The sequence below is a fragment of a genome, unplaced genomic scaffold, assembly GCF_019419815.1.
Source record: "Pyrus x bretschneideri cultivar Hongxiangsu unplaced genomic scaffold, Pyrus_bretschneideri_v1 Contig72, whole genome shotgun sequence".
NCBI classification, from domain to species: Eukaryota; Viridiplantae; Streptophyta; class Magnoliopsida; order Rosales; family Rosaceae; genus Pyrus; species Pyrus x bretschneideri.
In genome coordinates this window covers 951605-976914 of record NW_025999812.1, presented here as the reverse complement: position 1 = coordinate 976914, position 25310 = coordinate 951605, and the positions used below count along the sequence as shown (strand labels likewise).

At 39.8% G+C, this 25310-nt stretch overlaps 1 protein-coding gene and 1 pseudogene across 1 annotated transcript; both read right to left on the bottom strand.

Moving 5' to 3' along the window:
- Positions 1-9409: 9409 nt before the first annotated feature.
- LOC125472740 lies at positions 9410-9520 on the bottom strand (annotated as a pseudogene).
- A 13892-nt stretch (positions 9521-23412) lies between these two features.
- On the bottom strand, positions 23413-23910 carry LOC125472735 (the record flags this gene model as incomplete). The annotated part of the gene is made up of 1 exon (XM_048574511.1): positions 23413-23910. A coding segment is annotated over one exon (498 nt), but the record flags the coding sequence as incomplete, so codon positions are not given.
- Between the last annotated feature and the right edge of the window lie 1400 nt (positions 23911-25310).

Below are 25310 nucleotides of genomic sequence, written 5' to 3'. Positions count from 1 at the left end.
CTATATGCGAAACAACTATAAAAACGTTAATTTTAAAGCACATAACCAACCTTATGAAATAACTTCTCATACAATGCTCAAATGGGGTGTATGAATACACCAACGTGATCTACTCAACCTTAGGAACATCACCATATTTTCAGAAAAATTTTCCACCGCTACACGCGCCCCCACGCACCGGCCAAGGCATGGCCACACGTGTCTAGCACACTGACGGCGTCAGTTAACGCCGTCAGGAATATTCTGTTAAAATTGACGGATTCTGTTAACGCCTTTAAGAATATTCCGTCCAAACTGACGGAATATTCTGTCATCTTCTCCGGCGAAGCTCCAGCGCCGGTGCTGGAAAATCAGGAAAACTTTAAAACCTCGTATCTCACTCGTTTTTCAACCAAATTTCACAAAATTGGTACCAAAATGAAGCTTACAACAAGAGGAACAAATCCATACCACTTTCAAGCACTAAAATCCACGGAATCTCGCTGGGAAAACACCACCAACTCCAGCCAAGCTTGAAACTCACGATCCCGACAACCAAAACCTTTAAACGAACCACCCCGAGCCTCCTAAGGACCTCACCAAGCTTCCTACAAGCTTGAAATTCCCAAAAACACAAGAATTAACATGTACATGAACAGTGACCAAATCGGGGTATCCCGAGTTCGACGTGAAAACGAAGGTATCCTTACCTGAAATGGGTATGGTTGAACTCCTACGGACTGTTGGAAGTATGCCCACAAAGCCACTCATTTGATGTAATAGCTTTTTGGAATACTTAATGTATTAAACTTTTATATGTTTAATGGAGGGCAAAGCTTATTGTTAATCACTATTTATTGTATCTTGTGTTTAAGCAATAAGGGAATCCAAGGAATGTATTTGATCTAAGAGATAAATGATCTAAGTAAGTTAGATTTTCGAGACCTTTCTCTTATGTTCATTCCTAAAACGTTCCTAGCCATAGGGTTGCCAATTGGGCATTGACAATCCGCTAAGGTTAGTATGTGTTATGTCGACTCAAGTATGGATATGACAAGTCTCAAGTCATTTAGTGTTGGACACTAAGACAAACACATAGGTGCTCAAAAGAGTAATCGAGTACACTGAACTATGATCAAAAGAGAGTTCAAACATACATGTCATGTAAGAACTCGATGGTTACAATATGCAAAGTAGTCCTTTGACCTGAGGCATCATAGATGTCTAATGGTTAGGTCCTTGATCTTTGATCGTGTCAAATGGCATTCCTTTGGAGTGTCCACGGCATGGTTGGGGTCAAGCTATCTAGTCATGTAGGCATATGAATGCACAACAAGGGATCTCTAACCTTCCATGGTGGAAGGAGAATACTCTAAGATATGATTCGAGAGTCTTTGGCCAAAGCATATGAATATGACTTAGGAAGTTTGTTCCAAATCTTATTCAAGCGAATCATATAGGGAAGTATCACATTGGATAGTAGACATGAAACAAACTATCACTTCAACAATGTGATTAAGAGTATTGTATTAGAGAAGGACCGTATTGCATTGTAGTTGTAACTGGATAGGTTCTCCAACCACTTCTACTTAGCTTGGGTAACCATGACATGCTGCTAGGTGTCACTCATGGTTTGTGGAAGCCCTAAAGATTAGCAAACACTAATCTTAGGGGAGAATTGAAATATGGTTTAAATTCACAATCGATAGTTAAGAGTAACATCGCCCACTGCCTCGCTAATTGGAACCTAATGGATCGTACACCGAGTAAGGATGAGAAAGTGAGGTAATTAAATGAAATGGATAAGCAATTAAATGGTTAATTGAAGTATGGTCAAAGTTAATTAATTAGTTAATTAATTATACGAAACGTTCGTATTGGACTTCTAAGTTGGTTTTGGGTTTAGGGGCCCAAAAGTGTTTTGGTCCACAAGGCCCATTATGTTTAAGTTGTATGACAACTAAAACAAAATGGGCAATTAGCCCAAACACTTAGAGAGGCCGGCCATTAATAGTGAGGGATACCAAACTTGTGTTAATTACAAGTTTGCCACTCACAAGAAATGAAGTATAAATTCAAAATTATAACTTTATTTTGTTAAGGGTTTTTCTTGATGAAATTAGAAAAAAAAAAAAAATTATTCTCTCTATTTCCACAAGGGAGGCCGGCCACTTAGGGAGGGATATCTAGCAATTTCCTCTCCCCTAAGTCATCCACTTTTATCTTCACAATTAATCTTTGGTGTAGAGACTTGGAGACATCAAGCTTTTGGTGTTTTGGAGAACATATCCTCAAATCCTCAAGGAAGCAAAGGAGGTGACTTGAAGGCCCTCCACTTGGGTGAATCCCTTGTGTAATCAAGGATGAGCTACAAGGGTAATGATTCTCTAAATCCTTTCTTCTCTTTAATGTTGTTAAAGAGTTATGGTTCATGATGCGAGAATTACTTGACACTCAAATTAAACCCTCGTTTGACAATTGTAGTAGAATGGATAAGTGAGGGATCGTTCTAGACCGGGGATTAGGAGGGCTTGCTAAAACCTTCTAAATTGACTTAAAAACGTAAAAACAATATAAAACACTAAACTAGACTCAAAGAATGTGAAACTAAACGTTAAAACACTAAGACAAACCAAAAGAATCAAAATGCTTTAAAAACACAAACTAAATTGATTTCTAACTATATTGAACATTAAAGAAAAAGGGGGATTGAGGTTTGACGAAAATTGAAATAACGAAACAAGTTAATAACTAGACAGAATGTAAATATGAAATTGATGAAATAAGATGGTTGGTGAATTAGCTAGAGGTTCTTTCTCCACACATGATATTTATGCATATGAATCAATTTCCGGTTATTCCTTCATTGAATTATGAACGACAATGCCCCAAATTAACCGTGACATCACTAGTTAACCCTCAGATTTTCCTTATATTATTGGATTGGATGGCATCATTCGACAACCCAAAACATTCTCAAAAGTTCCCTACATGTCATCATAATAGAGATACAATCGAAGATCATTAAGAATAATGAAAACCATAAGCATTGACAAAGCATTTGCAACTATGACATCATGTTACTCATGCTAAGAATTAAACTTAACGCGATCGTGACAAGCGACCTTCACTACTTTCAAGTATAAGTTAGTAACGATTATGTGAAACCTTCTTAAACTTTAGCCACATATTCATACATGCTAATTAAGTGTCGACCCTCAATCAACAAACACAAATAAGTTAATCATCAAATAGTTAAGCCAATTGCATTCACGAATCAAGAGTTCATAACCGGAATTCATCAATTCATATTACATAAATAATCATGGTATTGAAATCACCCCTAGCCAAAAAGGGTTTAGTTCCTCATAACTTTGAAATCAAAGAAACACCTAAACATTCCAACAACTCAAACTTGAATTGTATGAACGTTTAGGCACTCTTTTCTTTCATTCCTCAGATTACAAAACAAGAGAATTGAATTTAAACATTGAAATCAAAGAAGCGCGTAAACATTCCAACAACTCAAACGTGAATTGTATGAACGTTTAGGCCCTCTTATCTTCCTCTTTATTGTGGCACAAGGACTAAGGGATGTTGTTGGTGTGTTGAATGGATTGGGGGATTATGGAAATGGATGAGGAGTGGTGGAGAAAATGGTGCAGAAAATGGAGAGACTCACGGCTAGGGAGAAGATGGAAGTGTTTGTGGTGTGTTGTGTATGAAATGAGATGATTTTTGAATGAATGAATGCAAGGGTATTTATAGGAGGAGTGGAGATGTATATGGCTGTTTGTTTAATGTGTTTGTGTGGAGGAATGATGAGAAAACAGCTAGGACACATGTGAAAAGCTGGAAAGCAAATGAAGATGCTGGAAATGCATAAGGAACCCACGGCATTGCTTCTTTGGTGCTGAAATGGGTGCTGTTTTGCATGCCAAGGGATGTGTGATGAATGATGAAGAGTTGCATGTGTTTAATGATTAAAGGGTGAGGGGATGCAGCTGCAATAATGCAGTGGGGAAGCTGGAAGTTTGAATGGGGAATGCACATGCAAAACAGCTAGGAAAAGTTGTGGATTAGGTAGGAAATGTCAAGGTTATGCACGGCAAAGGGTGATGTTGTTGATGTGTGAATGCATGTGTTGAATTGGTGGTGCAATGATGAAAGAATAAGTGCATGTGGCTGAATTGAATGAATGCAAAGTGAATGAATAATGAAATGAGAAATGTTGGAAAGTGATGGTAGTAATGCACGGCATTGTTGTTGTTGGTGTGTTGATGGTTGTTGTTTTGCATGTGAAGTGTGTGTGAATGTATGTGGGTTAAATGATGAAAGGTGGTGGAAGATGGTGGAATGATGGATTGAATAATGAGGCTCTAGGGTGGAATAAATGGTGATGCATGAGATGGAATGATGAATGAATGGAATGAAGTGTGTATGCACGGTTTTGGTTGGTTTTTGATGATTTAAAATGTTGATGCATGATGAAGAGTTAATAAATAATGCATGTAGGGTTAGCTAGGTTGTGTGATGATGAGTGTATGTGACATTGTTTTGTGACAAAGAATGGATAGGGTGAATGATTATGTGGCTACATGTTTGAATGATTAAAGTGCATGTGGGTTGATGAATGAGATTGTGGAGATGCACGGCATGGGGTGTTTGTTTGTGTGAAGTGTTTGCATGTGGATGTCAACTAGGAAAGTGGGAATGCATGTGGAAGATTGTTGTTGTGATAAGTGATAAGTGATAGGTGTATGGTTATGATAAGGAGATGAATGAATGATATGTTAAGTGATAAATGAATGATATGTGGTGAGTGATAAGTGAATGGTAGTGATAAGTGATAAGTGAATGGTTTGATAAGTTAATGGTATGATAAGTGATAATAGGGCTAGTTTAAAGGGCTAGGGTTTAAGTACATAGAATGGGCCTAAAATAGGTTGGTTTGCATGGCATAATATGTTTGATTGGGCTAGAGGTTTTCCATGGCTCAAAGGATTTGTTTGATTGGGCTAGGCCCTTTGTTTGATGTCCCCAAAGAGCATACAAGGCTTCAATTTCGTCCATCCTCTTTGCTCCATGATTAAGCTATCCAATCCATGCACAAAAATGCTCCAAATAGCCTCAAAATGCACTTTCTTGCTCCCTAAGCCCTTAGAACCTGAAAACACACAAAAGAAGAATAAAGGACTAAAATAACGAGAGAAACATAACGTAAATGCACGAGAACAAGCCATTTAAGTCGCATGAATATGCTCCTATCAAACTCCCCCACACTTATCTTTTGCTAGTCCTCGAGCAAAACAAAACAAAAGAAACCAAAAACAAAACGACACTGAACAAGAAAAACACGACCTAAACCTTCCAACAATCGTCTCAGGGATTTCCAATGTACATGACAAGTTAAAAATCATTATTCCCACAGATTTTAGCCATCTTTACCCTTAAGTACATTCTTAATCATAGTCACCACATACTAGTTCGCAATTAATCATTTAAAACCATGTTTTGAATGTAGTAACATGCCTTAGAGAATTTGCTCAATTCCTTACAAGATATGCACTCAATTTTCACTCAGATTTTCTAACTACACACCCTAATCTAGTCATATGTGAGAAGATTGATGTAAACATGAAAACGAACACTCACATATATGTATCACAAAGAACGCAATTTTTGGAGTTAATAAGCATGTTTAGATATGATCTCATGAATGGAATGCTACTACTTAGACGCGAGAACCAGTGACACCATATGCTCATACCAAGTTCAAACTCCACAAATTGAAACACATAACACTCAAGATTGAAGTCACGGGTTGTAATGGGGCTTGGGGCGTGTGGATAACAAAGAAGGGATATGGAAAACAAAGGTTCTCAAAGAAATAGTGAGCAAGGCAATTGAATCAACTTAGAATTCACTTTTGAATGAAAACTCAACTTTGGAACAAAAGGGAGAATTTAGACAATTTTGGGCCAGAATTGGTGTTTTGAGCCCTTTCTTCAATCACTCATTCTTTCATTTTTTTTTTCAAGCTCTTTTTTCTTTCTTTCTTTCTTTTCTTTTTTTTTTTTTTTTTTTTTTTTTTTTTTTTTTGTTCTTTTCTTTTGAAACTCAAAACATACTTAAGAACAAGCATTCCTTCCCCCACACTCATTTTCTTGCATAATGTAACTCAAAAGGAATTCATTTAAGTCATGCTCACTATCTTTTAAGAACAAGGGTAAGGACGGTCATATTCTAGGTTAGGTGAAGATAAAGTGGGTTAACAAAGAACATGGGCTAACATGGCTCAACGGGGGTAAAACTTACAACATATACGAAATATGGGAAGTGAGGCTATTTGGCTATGGTGGCAACTACACAACTTCATCTTGATATATGTTATGCAAATCAATAACATGCTTTGAATGAAATGGGCATGAGTTCTAGCATTTGGAACTATATGATGAAACGCCTTCTAAGTAGTAACCAAGCAAAGAATAATGAGATCATGCAACAACTTTGGAAAACAAGAAATCACAGATTATACTCTCCAAAGAACGTTATAGGCTCAAGTCTCTCAGGGTTGTAGCGTTTGTTTGAGTTCCTTCCTTCAAGCATGTTACATAACTAATTTTTTCTTTTATGATTGCATGTGAAGTCATACATTATAACCATAACTGATAAGTCACATTTTGCATGCATTTATATCTTCCTTATTTGGTGTCTTTGTGATTGTTTTGGATTAAACTAGTTGCATTTTACGTTATTTGGTGTTAGTGTGCAGCCAAGTGTGAAATTGGATCAATGGGAAGGCAAATGAAGTAAAAACATTCCAGAAAAGATGTGAAGTGTTAAGAGATGCAATTCGGCCATATTGGGTGATTCTAAACAAAGCAAAAACATGGAAGTTAGCTATGTGGTTCCAACATCAAAACATGCATTCACATGCAAGTTCTCAACCTTGGCCGTGCATTCTCATGCCATCCCATCATTTTATGCACTTCTAGCACCAAATCAGTTTCTTTACACCTTGTGCCGTGCATTCCACTACTTGTCCATCTCCCTTGTGCGCCAAAACCATCCACTTCCATTACTTAATCCACTCAGCCACATTTTCACCATGATCACAAGTTGGCCGTGCACTCCCATGTGATTGCAAGTCAGATTATGCACTTCTAAACACCAAACATGCAGTCACATGCATGCTAACATTCATTCCGTGCATTCCATTACCTTTCTACACTCCATCTTTGCAGAAATCCACATGCATTTTGATTAAACAAACCACATACCTGCAGATCATGTCCACTCCTTGCAGCCATCATTTCAGAAATCCTTTTCATCCCATCATTCCATGTGATTCCAACCCCCTTTGTCCATGCCGTGTGCTCCTTTTCCCTTTCCAGATTTGTTCAAAACAATTTCTGGTGGTCCAATTCACCTTTTGCAGGTTCCACTCACTTGTTGCAGCAAGGGCACATGCTTCTTTGAATACATTAACACATATTTGCAGATTTTGTCCATGCCATGCGTCCACTACCTCAGAAACCCATCATTCCATCACTTATGCATTGCCATCTGAGTTAAACATATTTAAGATCCAATCTGAATGTTGGAGCCACATTCATTTCTATAAAACAAGTCTCACTTCACTCTTCAAGGGGTTCCGCATATTTTCTTCTTCATTCAGTCCATTACACACACTTAACCTCTCCCATTTCACTCTATTCTCTGTCCATTTCTGTCCCAAGGGCAGAAACCATTCAAAGATAACCATTCTACCTTCATCCGCACCACATTTGGAGAAGCAACACCAAGGCACTCTTCAAGGACTTCAACATCAGTTTTGCTTCAAGGGTTTCTCCTTCTTAATCTTATGTTCACTCATGTTATTTATTTTTATGTTAAACCTTTGTAAACATGAAGTGTAACTAAGCTTCCTCTAGGGATTCGATGTAACCTTGCAAAGTTTGCCATGTAATTAAGTTAGAATGCTCAGTTTGTCCATCTATTTCTTGTTTCATTCTTTGATTTAATGGTGACTTAGTGTGTTGATTTTAATGTTTGATCATCATTTGAATTAATCACAAAGTTGTGTAGCCAAGATTAGAACACACATCATGTATAATCTTGGTAGATATGTGAATGAATGAAGGGAATGTTTAGCACACATCCTGCCGAGTTAATCCCTTTAGTTTTATGAAAGTTTCTTGTGCATTACATACTCTTGATTATGAACCAAAGTTGCACATCACAATTAGGTTCATGATTAGAGACATTTGATCAAATCCACACATCATATGGTTGATCATGTCCAAGTGAAACAAACTCAAGAAATAGGTAGATGAATGAGTACAAACTAACTTAACAAACATGGACTTAGTTGAGCAATGGTGAAATCGAATCCCTAGCTTCATTTCCATTGGAACTATCTCATTGTATTAGTTGTTGATTCATTTATTTGTGTTTACTTCATTTTCTTATACTTTCAAGTTACAACAACAAATCTGCCTATTTAGACTAGTTTGATTCATTTCCAAATCTGCCTATTTAGACTAGTTTGATTCATTTCCAAATCTGCCTATTTAGACTAAGTTTGATTCATTTCATAGAGTTCTTGCAAAACAAGTAATTACATAGGTCCAATTAGTCCCTGTGGATTCGACACCCTTGCTTGTGCCATTATACTAAATATATTCAAGCATTAGGAAGGAAATATACATCAACAAAAATGGCGCCGTTGCCGGGGACTGATTTCAGTCCCTTGTAATTGCTTGTTTGCTATTTAAACTTTGTGTTTTTCATTGTTGTGTGCTAGTTAAACTTTGCTCTTTTCAGTTTAGGTAGATTCTTGATTTTCATTCAAACTTGTGTTACTTTGTTTCAGGTAGTATATGTCAAATAGACTTGTTGAGTTAGGCCAAAGAATTGAAAGGTTAAAGGGCCACACTTTGGACAACTTTGTGCCATCAAGTTCATCCTTTATCCGTGAGGAAGAGGAAAGGATTTCACCTAGTTCAACAAGTAAAGGATCTGAGCAAGTTAATTGGGAAAGAGAGGAAGAGATGGCGGGCAACCAAGATGAACTTCGAGCTTTGGAGGACTTTGCTCAACCAATCATACCAAATTCACCTTCATGCATCTTGCTGCCCACAGAAGCTAGAAACTATGATCTCAAATCTTCACATTTCCATATGTTTCCCTCATTTTATGGCTTACCTAATGAAGACCCTTTAGCTCATATTAAAGAGTTTTACAATGTTGTGAGTGGTTTACCTTTGCAGGGAGTAAGTGAAGCAAATTTGAGGATGAGAGTGTTTCCTTACACCTTGAAAGATAAGGCCAAGAGTTGGTTGATGACTCTAACACCAGGTTCCCTCACCACATGGGATGCCGTGGCTAAGAAGTTCTTGGAGAAGTTCTTTTCCACTCAAAAGACAGCCACATTAAGGGGACAAATCTTCAACTTCAAACAAGATGATGGTGAACCTTTCAATGAGTGTTGGGAGCGTTTTAAGGGCCTCTTGTTGCAATGTCCACACCATGGGTTACCTTTTCACTTACAAATGCAAATTTTCTATGATGGACTAACCCAAAATTGTCAATCAACTGTTGATAATGCAGCAGGTGGAGCATTGAAGAAAAAGAATGCTCAAGAGTCATACAACATTTATGAGATGTTGGGGTCTAATGCTCAACACAAAGATTTAAGGGGTAAGAAAGTTGGAGTCTATGAAACAAGTTCTAACCATGAGCTTTTGTTGCAGGTAGCTAACCTAGAAAGGAAGCTTGAATCCGTGCTCAATATGGTGCCAAAAACTAATGAAGTGTGTGCCATTTGCAACATACCAAGCCATCCTACTCACCAATGTCCATCTAGGGAGGCTTACCCCGAGTATGTTCAAGAACAAGTGAACCTCATGAATTCTTACAATCAAAGGCCAAGGAATGATGTGTATTCCAATACATATAACTCAAGTTGGAGAGATCATCCCAACCTTTCATGGAAGAACAACAATCAATTCCAAAATTTCCAACCAAAACCTGCCACTACCCTTGAGGACACGGTTAAATTGTTAGCCCAAAACACCTTGCAATTCCAACATTCCACAAATAGCACTCTCCAACAACATTCAGCAGCCCTAACCAAAATGGAAACACAATTGGGGCAGATTGCAGATGCTTTGAACCAAAGAGAAGTTGGAAAGTTTCCAAGCCAACTCGTGATACTCCAAAGGAACCAAGAGCAAGCCAAAGCAATCACTACACTTAGAAGTGGTAAGGTTATTGATAATAGAGTTGGCAATGAAGTTACTAATGAATATGATCATGTGAATGCAGGTGTTACTCAAGGAGACAATGAGAAACCAAATGAGGAACCAAGCCATGCTACTTCCTCATTTGAAGCACCAAATCTTCACAAAGCCGAGAAACCATACACTCCACCAATACCATCCCTGGAAGACTTGCCAAGAGCAAGCAGGATAAGTCATTTAAGGAGATTTTTGATATACTAAGCAAAGTGAATGTTAACTTACCTTTGCTTGATGTCATTAGGAACATGCCAGCATATGGGAAATTCTTCAAGGAGTTAAACAGCTACAAAAGGAAGTATGGACCACATGAGAAGGTAGTGGTGTCTGAGAATGTGAGTGCAGTTTTGCAAAGAAAACTTCCACCAAAACTCAAGGATCCAGGAAGTTTCTCTATCAACATCACCATAGGGGACAAGAAAGTAGAGAAGGCAATGCTTGATTTGGGTGCTAGCATCAACTTAATGCCTTATTCAGTGTACCTTCAACTAGGTTTGGGAGATTTGAAAGCCACCACCATTTCATTACAACTTGCAGACAGATCTGTGAAATATCCAAGAGGTATAGTAGAAGATATTTTAGTTCAAGTTGATAAACTAATCTTGCCTGCAGATTTTGTAGTGTTGGACATGGAAGAAGCTCCTATACATGATCGTGAGTTGCCTATATTGTTTGGGAGACCCTTCATGGCCACGGCCAAGACCATCATTGATGTGCAAAATGGACTCCTCACTATGACAGTGTTAGGAGAGACAGTTCAATTTAAAGTGTTTGAATCTCTTTCTCATCCTTCTTCATCCCTTGATTGTTATGCCATTGATGTGCTTGATTCACTTGTATTCTCTAAGTTCTTGCAGGCACAATCGAATGAACCATTACAAACTGTTTTGAGTCAATCTCAAGATGAGTTTGATGAAGAAGATGCACTCATGGAAGAAGTAGCTGCCTTGGATGCATTAGCATTGTATCCTTTGAATGTTTCACCTCTTTTAGAGCCTTTAGAATCATCAATGTCACATCTAACTCCTTCCACTGTTAAGGCACCAAAACTTGAACTTAAACCACTTCCACCACATCTAAAATATGCATATCTAGCTGAATTTGAAACTCTTCCAATTATCATAGCTTCTGATCTCACCCCAAATGAAGAAGATAAACTAATTAGGGTGTTAAAAGAGTTCAAATCAGTTTTTGGTTGGTCTATTGCAGATATTAAGGGAATAAGCCCTACCATGTGCATGCATAGGATTCTTTTGGAGGAAGGGGCAAAGTCAACCCGTGAGCCACAAAGAAGACTCAATCCACACATGAAGGAGGTTGTTAGGAATGAAGTGTTGAAATTGTTAGATGTGGGGATCATATATCCCATTTCTGATAGCAAATGGGTGAGTGCCATTCAAGTGGTGCCTAAGAAGGTGGGAATCACAGTGATGAAGAATGAAAACAATGAGCTTGTGCCCACAAAGCCCACAGCTAGTTGGCGTGTTTGCACCGATTACAGGAAGTTGAATGCTAACACTAGAAAAGATTACTTTCCTATGCCTTTCATAGATCAAATGCTTGAGAGATTGGCAGGTTACTCACACTATTGTTTTCTTGATGGTTACTCAGGTTACAATCAAATTGCAATCGCTCCGGAGGATCAAGAGAAAACAACCTTTACTTGCCCCTTTGGCACATTTGCATATAGGAGAATGCCTTTTGGACTTTGCAATGCTCCAGCAACATTCCAAAGATGCATGTTGGCCATCTTTTCTGACATGGTAGAAAGGTTCATTGAGGTATTTATGGATGACTTCTCAGTGTTTGGTTCCTCTTTTGATGAATGTCTTAACCATCTATCGTTAGTACTTCAAAGATGTCAGGAAACAAATTTGGTTCTCAATTGGGAAAAGTGCCAATTTATGGTGAAACAAGGAATTGTGTTAGGACATGTAATCTCTAGCAAAGGAATGGAGGTAGACAAAGCCAAAATTGACGTCATCACCAATATGGTAGCCCCCACCACTGTGAAGGGAGTAAGAAGTTTTTTGGGTCATGCGGGTTTTTATCGTCGTTTCATTAAGAACTTTTCAATGATCACTCGTCCATTATGCAATCTGTTAGCTAAAGATGTTGTATTTCAGTTTGATAAGGCTTGTATGGATGCATTCAATACTTTGAAAAATGAACTAACCTCGGCCCCTATTATTATGGCACCAGATTGGTCGTTACCTTTTGAATTAATGTGTGATGCCTCTGACTATGCTGTTGGTGCAGTTTTAGGGCAAAGGGTGAACAAACTTCCACATGTGATCTACTATGCAAGCCGGACTCTGCATGATGCTCAACTTAACTATTCCACAACTGAAAAGGAGTTGCTTGCTGTTGTTTTTGCCTTAGAAAAGTTTAGGTCATATCTTGTGGGATCTAAAGTTATTGTGTTTTCTGATCATGCAGCCCTTAGGTACTTGATGACAAAGAAAGATGCTAAACCACGCTTGATTAGATGGATACTATTACTACAAGAGTTTGACTTGGAAATTCGAGATAAGAAGGGCAGTGATAATGTTGTGGCTGACCATTTGTCCAGGCTTAATGAAAACCATGGAGTGGGGCAACCCTTGCCCCTAAATGAATCATTTCCAGATGAACAACTCCTTGTTGTTCAAGAACAAGAACCATGGTATGCTGATTTTGTTAATTATCTGGCTTGTGGTGTAATGAGAAATGACCTTTCTTTTCAGGAAAGAAAGAAGTTCTTTGCCATGGTAAAGCACTACGTTTGGGACGAACCATATTTGTTCAAATATTGCCCTGATCAAATCATTAGGAGATGTGTCCCAGAGAGTGAGCAACAAAGCATTCTAACATTCAGCCATACATTGGCATGTGGAGGACATTTTGGTGCCAAAAAGACATCTCTAAAGGTTTTACAATCTGGTTTCTTTTGGCCCACTTTATTCAAAGATGCTTTTGACTTTTGTTCTAAGTGTGATAGGTGCCAGAAAATGGGGAACATTAGTCGAAGAAATGAAATGCCATTGAACAACATTTTGGTGGTGGAGCTCTTTGATGTTTGGGGAATAGATTTTATGGGACCATTTCCATCCTCTTTTGGCTACTTATACATATTAGTGGCAGTGGATTACGTATCCAAATGGGTTGAAGCCATGGCTACAAGAACTAATGATCATAAGGTTGTTTTGAATTTTCTTAAAGATGTGATTTTTTGTAGGTTTAGAACCCCAAGAGCTATTATTAGTGATGGTGGCAGCCATTTCTGCAACAAACCCTTTGAATCCTTGATGAAGAAGTACAACATCAACCACAAAGTGGCAACCCCCTACCATCCTCAAACCTCAGGACAAGTGGAGATTAGCAACAGGGAGATCAAGAACATTCTGATGAAGACTGTGAGTCCTACAAGGAAGGATTGGTCATTGAGGTTAAATGATGCACTATGGGCATATAGAACAGCATACAAGACCCCCATTGGCATGAGTCCTTATCGCCTTGTGTTTGGGAAAGCTTGTCATTTGCCAATGGAGCTTGAACACCGTGCATACTGGGCCATCAAGAAGTTCAACTTTGATTACAAGGATGCTGGAATAGCAAGGAAGCTCCAACTTAATGAGTTGGAAGAGCTTAGAAATGAGGCATATGAGAATGCCAAAATCTACAAGGAACGGACTAAGCTCTATCATGACAAGGCCATCCTAAGGAAGGAGTTTCACCAAGGTATGAAAGTACTTTTGTATGACTCACGTTTGAGACTTTTTCCAGGAAAACTGAAGTCTAGGTGGGTGGGACCATTCAAAGTGTTACAAACATTTCCCCACGGAGCTGTGGAGATAGAGAACATGAAGAATGGCACTTCTTTTAAAGTCAATGGGCAGCGATTGAAACCATACTTGGAGAAAGTGGAGGAAGAGCCAGTGTATCAAGTTGTAGATTTTCTTGAGTTTACAACACCATGAACAAGCTACCATGTCTTGCCTAGACATTAAATAAAGCGCTTGCTAGGAGGCAACCTAGTGTGGTTTGTGTTCTTTCCTTATTTTGTGTTTATGTTATTTCCATTCCATATTCTTTGCCTATTTACTTTGCAGACAATTTTAAGCATCGAGGACAATGCTTAGTTTAGGTTTGGGGGTGTGGGATGGAAAGTTTGTCTTGTATTTGTTTTATGTGTTAGTTTGGTTGAAAGTTTGTCTTGTATTTGTTTTATGTATTAGTTTGGTTAAGAGTGTTGAAAGTTTGTGTTTTGTGTTGTTTTATGTGTTTGTTTTAGTTAAGTGTGTTTTGCTTACTAATATGAATGTATATGAGGGTTATGTTTGAAAATAAACGATTGGGTTGCTATGAAAAAGTGTTGCATCTTGTTGTCATGTATAAAGCTTTAACTCTTGGAATTATGATGATAGAGGTACCATACTTAAATTCTGGAAGAAGAATAGTGGAGACTACCCTAGTGAGTTATTTTGAGCCTAATTGCTTCTTTGAGAGGGTTTAAAGTGTTTCTACTCCTATCTTTTTCTTTCAATTTCACTCTAAATGATCTCATTACTTCTATTTTGTTTGGATACTAAGAATCATTCTCCTTTGCAGATACCATGTGTTTAGTGTCATTCATGAATGAACTCAATGAGATGATGTTAGGCTATGCATGTTTAACTACTAAAAGGCTTAAATCCTACCCATTTGTGTGCTCCATTCACCCTTGTTGCAGCCAAACACTTTAGCCTAATTCTTTCATCACCCACACCATAATCTACCCATTCTAGCCCATTACAAGCCATACCTTATAGTTTGGGGAATACCAATGTGATGAAGACTAAGGGCAGATTGAGTTATAAAGCAAGATTGTGGCGTGTACCGAGGGCACCTATGTTGAAAATGTTTCTAAAAAAAAAAAAAAAAAAAAAAAAAAAAAAAAAAAAAAAAGAGAGGATCAAAGTGGAGACAAATTCCAAATCGCCTAATTATAAAGCATAGGGCCTGGACGCCAAAAACAAAAGAAGACAAATGCCAGTGAAGAGCCTCAAAGACACCTTGGTATGCCCCAAACTCTAGCATTTCATATCAAGTCTTTCATAACCTATACCCTAAGCCTTGCATTACAACCTTGAGAAAGACCTAGCTGATCATTGAGGATGTATTCATGGGTGATGGTAAGTGTGTGTGTTATCTATATTCTTAGCATTTGATTCATTTCATGAGATCTACTCAGAAACTGTGCTTCCATTTCAGATTTCATATGTGAGAATTTTGATTTCCTTTACATAATTTCACTCATATATGTTGTTGAGAGACTAAACCTTAAGATCTGAGTGAAAACTTGAGTGGAAGCTGTGAGGAGTAGAGTTGAGGCGAATTCTATCTTAAGCATTTGGGTATGGTGACTTTGAAGTTGTAAGATATGGAGAAATATCTTTATACGTTACAATTGATACGATTCTTTGAAGTGGCAAACTTTTGAGTTGAATGTATGACAAAACCTTCATTGATTCTTATTAGTTTGTTTAAAGCATGTATTAACCAAATTGTTTGCAGTGTTTGTAGATGTTTGTGGGTGTCATCACTGTAAACCCTCAGGAGACACAACTCCTCCAACTAGGGACACCTAGGGGTTCAAAGGCTTGTTGCACATGCTCAGTGCAATCGTTTAGCCAGCGAAAGTGGTTTAGTTAGATGTTTGTGTTTTGTGTGTTTTAGTTTTAAGTTTGCTCGAGGACTAGCAAAAACCAGGTTTGGGGGTATTTGATAAGTCACATTTTGCATGCATTTATATCTTCCTTATTTGGTGTCTTTGTGATTGTTTTGGATTAAACTAGTTGCATTTTACGTTATTTGGTGTTAGTGTGCAGCCAAGTGTGAAATTGGATCAATGGGAAGGCAAATGAAGTAAAAACATTCCAGAAAAGATGTGAAGTGTTAAGAGATGCAATTCGGCCATATTGGGTGATTCTAAACAAAGCAAAAACATGGAAGTTAGCTATGTGGTTCCAACATCAAAACATGCATTCACATGCAAGTTCTCAACCTTGGCCGTGCATTCTCATGCCATCCCATCATTTTATGCACTTCTAGCACCAAATCAGTTTCTTTACACCTTGTGCCGTGCATTCCACTACTTGTCCATCTCCCTTGTGCCCCAAAACCATCCACTTCCATTACTTAATCCACTCAGCCACATTTTCACCATGATCACAAGTTGGCCGTGCACTCCCATGTGATTGCAAGTCAGATTATGCACTTCTAAACACCAAACATGCAGTCACATGCATGCTAACATTCATTCCATGCATTCCATTACCTTTCTATACTCCATCTTTGCAGAAATCCACATGCATTTTGATTAAACAAACCACATACCTGCAGATCATGTCCACTCCTTGCAGCCATCATTTCAGAAATCCTTTTCATCCCATCATTCCATGTGATTCCAACCCCCTTTGTCCATGCCGTGTGCTCCTTTTCCCTTTCCAGATTTGTTCAAAACAATTTCTGGTGGTCCAATTCACCTTTTGCAGGTTCCACTCACTTGTTGCAGCAAGGGCACATGCTTCTTTGAATACATTAACACATATTTGCAGATTTTGTCCATGCCATGCGTCCACTACCTCAGAAACCCATCATTCCATCACTTATGCACTGCCATCTGAGTTAAACATATTCAAGATCCAATCTGAATGTTGGAGCCACATTCATTTCTATAAAACAAGTCTCACTTCACTCTTCAAGGGGTTCCGCATATTTTCTTCTTCATTCAGTCCATTACACACACTTAACCTCTCCCATTTCACTCCATTCTCTGTCCATTTCTGTCCCAAGGGCAGAAACCATTCAAAGATAACCATTCTACCTTCATCCGCACCACATTTGGAGAAGCAACACCAAGGCACTCTTCAAGGACTTCAACATCAGTTTTGCTTCAAGGGTTTCTCCTTCTTAATCTTATGTTCACTCATGTTATTTATTTTTATGTTAAACCTTTGTAAACATGAAGTGTAACTAAGCTTCCTCTAGGGATTCGATGTAACCTTGCAAAGTTTGCCATGTAATTAAGTTAGAATGCTCAGTTTGTCCATCTATTTCTTGTTTCATTCTCTGATTTAATGGTGACTTAGTGTGTTGATTTTAATGTTTGATCATCATTTGAATTAATCACAAAGTTGTGTAGCCAAGATTAGAACACACATCATGTATAATCTTGGTAGATATGTGAATGAATGAAGGGAATGTTTAGCACACATCCTGCCGAGTTAATCCCTTTAGTTTTATGAAAGTTTCTTGTGCATTACATACTCTTGATTATGAACCAAAGTTGCACATCACAATTAGGTTCATGATTAGAGACATTTGATCAAATCCACACATCATATGGTTGATCATGTCCAAGTGAAACAAACTCAAGAAATAGGTAGATGAATGAGTACAAACTAACTTAACAAACATGGACTTAGTTGAGCAATGGTGAAATCGAATCCCTAGCTTCATTTCCATTGGAACTATCTCATTGTATTAGTTGTTGATTCATTTATTTGTGTTTACTTCATTTTCTTATACTTTCAAGTTACAACAACAAATCTGCCTATTTAGACTAGTTTGATTCATTTCCAAATCTGCCTATTTAGACTAAGTTTGATTCATTTCATAGAGTTCTTGCAAAACAAGTAATTACATAGGTCCAATTAGTCCCTGTGGATTCGACACCCTTGCTTGTGCCATTATACTAAATATATTCAAGCATTAGGAAGGAAATATACATCAACAATAACCAAGCATATACCAAGAGTAAATCAAACTTTTCTCCATGTTTCTAACTCTTTTTAACAGTCATGCAATTAGAAACCAAATCCTTATCATTGTGTTGGAAGGTGACCTACGACACAAAAACGACTCAAAACACTCTTTTTAGGCTTCTCAAAACATGTTTTTCAAATTTTTATGTGATTTTCGAATTTTTAAGTCAAAACACACTAAACACACTTAAAAACAGCAAGAAACAACATTTGAAGTTATGGTGGATAAAACCCTACGAATTTGCATCAAAACACTTTAGTAACTCCCCCACACTTAAATCAAACATTGTCCTCAATGTTAAAAACCACACTAAACACAAACAAACATATAAACAGCAATTAAACATACTAAACATGGCAGAATGTATCTAACAAAGAGAAGAGTTTAGAGATGCAAATCTGGTTATGGAGTGTTCGTTCCATCTTCTCCTTGGTGATTGCAGTGAGGCTTGGATCTTTGTGATTCCACAGGCTTACTCTTGAACTGCGCTGCTCCCATCGTTGATTTTCCTTTGTGCTACTCTTGAACTGGGCAGCAGGCTTCCTTTGGTCTCCCCCGAAGGTCTGAGCTTCCTCCTCTTATCTGTTTCTTTGTTCAATCTCTCCAATTCGTATTGAAGAGGGTTAGAGGATAGCTCAGCAAAGCTAGGTAAGCAACCAGGGAATAGAGTCCAGATAGACTCCAAGTGCCGGCTGATTGCTTCTTTCACTTTGCCATGCAAGTAATATTAAGGACAAAGGAAAAGACAGGGAAAGAGCATGATATGAGATACCTTTGCTTTCGCCCTTGATGATATGAGATACCTTTGCTTTCGAAGAGGCAGCGAATGAATCCACATGTTTCGATCCACCGTTTCCTCTTCCTCATTCGTACTGCAGGCATTTGGTATCTTCTTTGGGGGATACATCCATGTTTGAAAGTGTGTTCTCAAGAGAAGGAAAAATCTGAGCATGTTTGAGAGGGTTGGTTGCAGCTTACATTTTCGGCCGAGAAGGAAAGTTATGCGTTTCTGGGTGTATGCCTTGCCATGAATGTTGATGTATATAGGAATTGTAATGGCAAATGGCAGTGCTGATGCGGCAATGTCTTCCACGCGTCTTCTGAAAAGCCGTGAGCTTTTGACAAAGTTGCACTCGCTTTCTGGAAAGCCGGGAGCTTTCGGCTTTGTCACCCACGTTTGTCGGCTAAAGTGTGCAGCTGATTTCTCGCCTTCCACGCGTCTTCTGAAAAGCTGGGAGCTTTTGACAAATTTGCACACGCTTTCTGAAAAGCCTGGATTGCGTCTGAAGAGCTGGCGATCTTTACGCCGGGAAATCCGGTTTTGAAGAGTGGTGTCTCTTCATTTCTGAATCGGTGAACGCATCTCCTTTAATAGAGGTGATCGATCATCTCTATCTGCACACTTTGAAGACTTCCCAAAACTCATCTTCGGCCCGTCGAGATTTTCCTCCATCCAACCCTTTTCTTTTAACTTCTTGAACAATGGCTAGCTCATCCAACCCATCGAACATTTGCTTAGATTTGAGTCTAAGCAGTGACCCGGTCGCGCCTCGTCAGGGTAAGGTATGGTGCCCGTCTTTCTTATCTTCCCATGGCCCTCTTACAGATGAGGACTCTGTGATGACGGATCCAACAACGGCTACGATAGTGGCTCGGAACCTCCTCACTCCCAAAGACAGTCAGCTGCTTTCAGGACGGTCCGATGAGTTGGCCGTTCAAGAATCCCTGGCTCTGAGTGTTCAGTGCGTTGGCTCTGTGTCCAACATGGGCCAACGCCTTCTTGCTCGCTCCCGTCAGGTTGAATCCTTGAAGGCGGAGGTGGAGAGTCTTAAGCAGGAGATCAAACAGCTTAAGTACGAGAACCGAAGTTTGCACGTGCTTGCCAACAATTATTCGTCAGGCATGAAGAGGAAACTTAATGAGCTTGATGACCGTCAAAGGCTTGCAGCTTTCTTCCAGAGGCACCTCTTTCCTGGGTCATCCAGTGTTCCACCAAGGTTTGGGGCCTTGAATGATCTATCTTCGGTGCCTCCCGCTCCGATGCCTTCCGCTCCGATGCCTCTTGCTCCAATGCCTTCTTCTCCGAGACCTCCTGTTTCGAGAGTGTTGCCACGTAGTGGGGCCTCATGTACACAACCTTTGTAAAGGCTCCATCTTTCTGCCATGTTTTTTTTTTTTTTTTTTTTTTTTTTTTTTTTGTAATCACTCGGAACTCAATGAACAAGCGTTATTCACTGTAATGGGTTGCCTCCCACGAAGCGCTTTCTTTTACGTCTTGCAGCCGGACGAGTACTCTCTTCAATCTTCATTTGAGCCCACGGAATGGAAAGGAATGTCTTCCACCACTTGCCCCACACCATGCTCATAATATGGCTTCAACCGATGCCCGTTCACCTTGAATTCTACGCCATTCCTTAAGCTTTTTATGTGGACTGCACCATAAGGTAAAACGTTAGTAACAACAAACGGGCCAATCCATTTAGAACGCAACTTACCAGGAAACAAACGTAGGCGAAAGTTGAAAAGTAACACTTTCTGCCCAACTGTGAAGGTCTTGGTTCGAATCATTTTATCATGGAATGCTTTGGTCTTGGCTTTGTACATCCAGGCATTCTCATAGGCTTCATTTCGAATCTCCTCAAGTTCATTCAATTGGAGCTTCCTATGAACTCCCGCTGCATCTATGTCCATGTTGAAAGTCTTCACGGCCCAATGTGCCTTGTGCTCTAACTCTACGGGCAAATGACATGGCTTACCATAGACGAGCCGAAAAGGTGACATCCCAATGGGTGTTTTGTACGCCGTACGATATGCCCACAGTGCATCATCTAAACGTAAGCTCCAATCCCTTCTTGTTGGTCCAACGGTCTTCTCCAAAATTTGTTTGATTTCTCGGTTAGACACCTCGGCTTGGCCATTTGTTTGGGGATGGTAAGGTGTGGAGACCTTATGGTTGACATGGTACTTTCTTAGCAACGCCTCAATGGTCCGATTGCAAAAGTGAGACCCTCCATCACTTATGATTACTCTCGGCATTCCAAACCTAGCAAAAATGTTAGTTTTCACGAAATCTGCAACCACCTTAGAATCGTTAGTACGGGTGGCTTTTGCTTCCACCCATTTAGAAACATAATCAACGGCTAGCAAGATATAAGTGAAACCATAAGATGGAGGGAAAGGGCCCATGAAATCAATGCCCCAAACATAAAAAATTTCAACATTAAAGACAGGGGTTTGCGGCATTTGGTCCTTGGTACCTATGTTACCCATTCGTTGGCAACGATCACAAGACATACAAAAGGTTCTAGCATCCCTAAATATAGTCGGCCAATAAAAACCACACTCTAAAACCTTGAGGGCAGTGCGTTGTGTGCCAAAATGACCACCACATGCATATGTGTGACAAAAGCTTAGAATTGAGTGAAATTCAGAATCATGCACACATCTACGTACAATTTGATCTGAGCAATACTTCCACAAATAAGGGTCATCCCAAACATAGAAACGTGCATCATTTTTAAGCTTATCACGTTGGTGCTTGTTTAGTTCATTTGGAAATTGTTTAGCCACCAAGTAATTCACTAAATCTGCATACCATGGTTCACTTACCTCAATGGATAGCAGCTGCTCATCGGGAAAAGTTTCAGGGATAGGTACGGCATGTTCATGCTCCTCGTGGATCATTCGGCTTAAATGGTCAGCCACTACATTCTCGCTTCCTTTCTTATCCCGAATTTCAATATCAAATTCTTGAAGAAGAAGAATCCAACGGATAAGCCTCGGCTTTGCTTCCTTTTTCGTGAGCAAGTACCTCAAAGCTGCATGATCAGAATAAACGATTACTTTAGTACCAATTAAATATGAACGGAATTTATCTAAAGCAAAAACCACAGCTAGAAGTTCTTTTTCCGTCGTGGAGTAGTTTAATTGGGCATCATCGAGAGTCCGAGAGGCATAGTATATGACATGCGGCCGTTTGTCTCTTCTTTGTCCTAGAACAGCTCCTAATGCATAGTCGGATGCATCGCACATGAGCTCGAACGGAAGGCTCCAATCTGGAGGTACAATAATGGGGGCCGAGACTAGCTTCTCCTTGAGTTGGTTAAATGCCGAATTACACTCTTCATCAAACTTAAATGGCACATCTTTTTGAAGCAATCGGCAAAGAGGGTTGGACATCTTGGAGAAGTCCTTGATAAAACGCCTATAGAACCCTGCATGACCAAGAAACGAACGTACCTCTCATACACCTTTGGAAAGTGGCCGGTGCGTTGCATAAGCCAAATGGCATGCGACGATAAGCAAATGTTCCAAAGGGACATGTGAATGTGGTATTCTCTTGATCATCCGGGGCTATCACAATTTGGTTATATCCAGAGTATCCATCAAGAAAACAGTAAAAAGCATGACCGGCTAACCTTTCGAGCATCTGGTCGATGAATGGCAAAGGAAAGTGATCTTTCCTAGTCATGGCATTTAGCTTCCGGTAATCGATACATACTCGCCATCCAGTCTGAATGCGTGTAGGCACGAGCTCATTCTCATCATTCTTGATAACAGTTACTCCGGACTTCTTGGGAACGACTTGAACTGGAGAGACCCAACGGCTATCGGAGATAGGGTAGATCACTCCGCAATCCAAAAGCTTGATTATTTCCTTCTTCACCACTTCCATCATCGGAGGGTTGAGACGGCGTTGAGCCTCTCGGGATGGCTTAGTCCCCTCCTCAAGAAGTATACGGTGCATGCATGTGGTAGGGCTTATTACTTTAATGTCGGCCAAAGTCCACCCTATGGCTGTTTTGTGTTCTCGCAGCACCCTCACAAGCTTCTCCTCCTCCATTGCCGTGAGACTTGATGAAATGATGATGGGCAATGTTTCGCCTTCTCCCAAAAACACATATTTCAAATGGTCCGGCAACGGCTTAAGTTCAAGCGATGGTGCCTGAACAACAGAAGGTAGCATCTTAGTGGAAACTGAATTTGAAAGTGAGAGTGGAACCTTACCATATTGTTGTGGCAATGACTCAAGGGCTGCCACAACCTCAATTATTTCTTCACTAGAACCCATGGCAAAGAATTCCTCCTCCTTGTCGTGGCCTTGCATTGGCCCAAATCCTTCATTTTTGCACTCTATGGCCTTAGTGATGGTTGTTTCCAGGGCGTCATCGTTCAATTCTTCAAGGTATACCTGCGCCAAAGAATCGATAACATCAATGGAAAAACAAGAATGGTCATCAACGGGATATCTCATAGTTTCAGAAATATTAAAATCAATCACTTCCCCATCGAATTCCATTGTCAAGGTGCCTTTGTATACATCAATCTTCGTTCGGGCCGTCTTCATGAATGGCCTACCAAGGAGAATCGGCAAAGATGTAGAATGGGCTGAATCCTCCATGTCTAGGACGTAGAAATCAGCCGGAAAAATTAAATGGTTCACCTGCACAAGCACATCTTCCAAAACTCCTTTTGGATACGCGTTAGAACGATCGGCCAGTTGTATAATTACACCATCTTGTTTTAATTCACCCAAATTCATAGATGCATAAATAGAATAAGGCATGACATTTATGGATGCACCTAAATCAAGCATGGCATGTTCAAAACGATTATGTCCAATCACACAAGGAATCGTGAAACTACCGGGGTCTTTGCACTTGGTAGGCAGTTTACGTTGCAAAACAGCGGACACATTCTCGCTTACCTTCACTACCTCTTTGTTTGCCCTTCTTCTCTTTGTATTGCATAGGTCCTTGAGGAATTTAGCATACTTTGGAACCTGTTTGATTGCATCGAGAGGCGGTATGTTCACTTGCACCTTCCGGAACGTTTCAAGAATGTCCTTCTCGCTTTCTTCCTTTTTTTCTTGCATGAACCTGCGAGGAAAAGGTACATTGGGCAGATTAGGACGTGAAGTACATGAATTTGAACTTAAATTACCTGATTTGGCCGAGTTAGGGTGATTGGGGGCCTGCGGCATTGGGTTTTTCACCCTTGCTGTGGGTGAGCTAGACACTTCCTCAGGTTGTGTCGTCTCTTCATCTACTTTCTGGGCAGATTTGGGATTGTTTGGCTCGGTCCCAACTTCTTTTCCACCCCTTAGGGTGATGGCCTTGGCGGATTCGAATCCTCCCTTTGGATTGACTGTGGTTGAGCTAGGAAGCTTTCCTTGCTCTCTAATCTGTCTAAGGAACTCAGAAATCTGCCCTATTTGTTTCTTCATATCCATCATCTCCTTCTCGTTATTTTCTATCCGGTTGTTTTGATTTTGCAACCCCTGCGAAATAGAGGTTAGTAATTGCATAGCTTGATCACTTCCTAAGGACGTACCTGAATGAGATGATGCCGAAGGTTGTTGGGGTGCATACGGCTTGGAATAAAAACCAGGGGGGTTTGGCCTAAATCCTCCTTGTTGGGCAGCTTGTTGTGGCTCCCTCCATTTGAAGTTTGGATGGTCCCTCCATCCGGCATTGTAAGTGTTCGAGTATGGGTTGTTTTGTTTTTGTCCTTGGAAACCAATTGCATTGGCAGATTCCCACCCACCATTCTCGATTAGTTGAGGGCACTTGTCGGATGGATGCCCTTGAATTGAGCACACGCCACAAACTTCGTGTTCTTGTGCTTTTGGACCAATCACAACCTGAGAAACAAGAGAAGTAAGATTAGCAAGTTGTGATTGAATTTCAGAAATAGCACTCACCTCATTTACACTTTGTTGCCGTGGGGCTTCCCTTTGGCCCACTCCTTCATATTGTTGAGCGTTGAGCCCTCGGTTGGCTATGAGAATCTTGGCATCCCTTGGTGTTTTGTCTACCAATGCTCCTCCCGCTGATGCATTAAGCATTTGACGTTCGATAGGAAGGAGGCCCTCATAGAAATATTGAAGGAGAAGCTCCTCCTTCATTTGATGTTGAGGACATGAAGCTACAAGGCCCTTGAAGCGCTCATAATAAGCCGGGAATGTCTCACCATGATTCTGTTGAATACCACTAATTTTCTTCCGTAGGAGAATCACTCTCGAAGTAGGGAAGAATTTCTCCAAGAAAGCACGCTTCATACTCTCCCACGAAGTCACAGTTTCCGGGGCTAGTTCGTAGAGCCAATCTTTGGCCTTGTCCATAAGTGAAAATGGAAAGGCCTTCATCTTCAATATACTCTCGTCCACAGTGACGGGGGTCATGCTCGAACAAACCACCTCGAACTCCTTCAAGTGTTTGTTGGGGTCTTCCATAGACA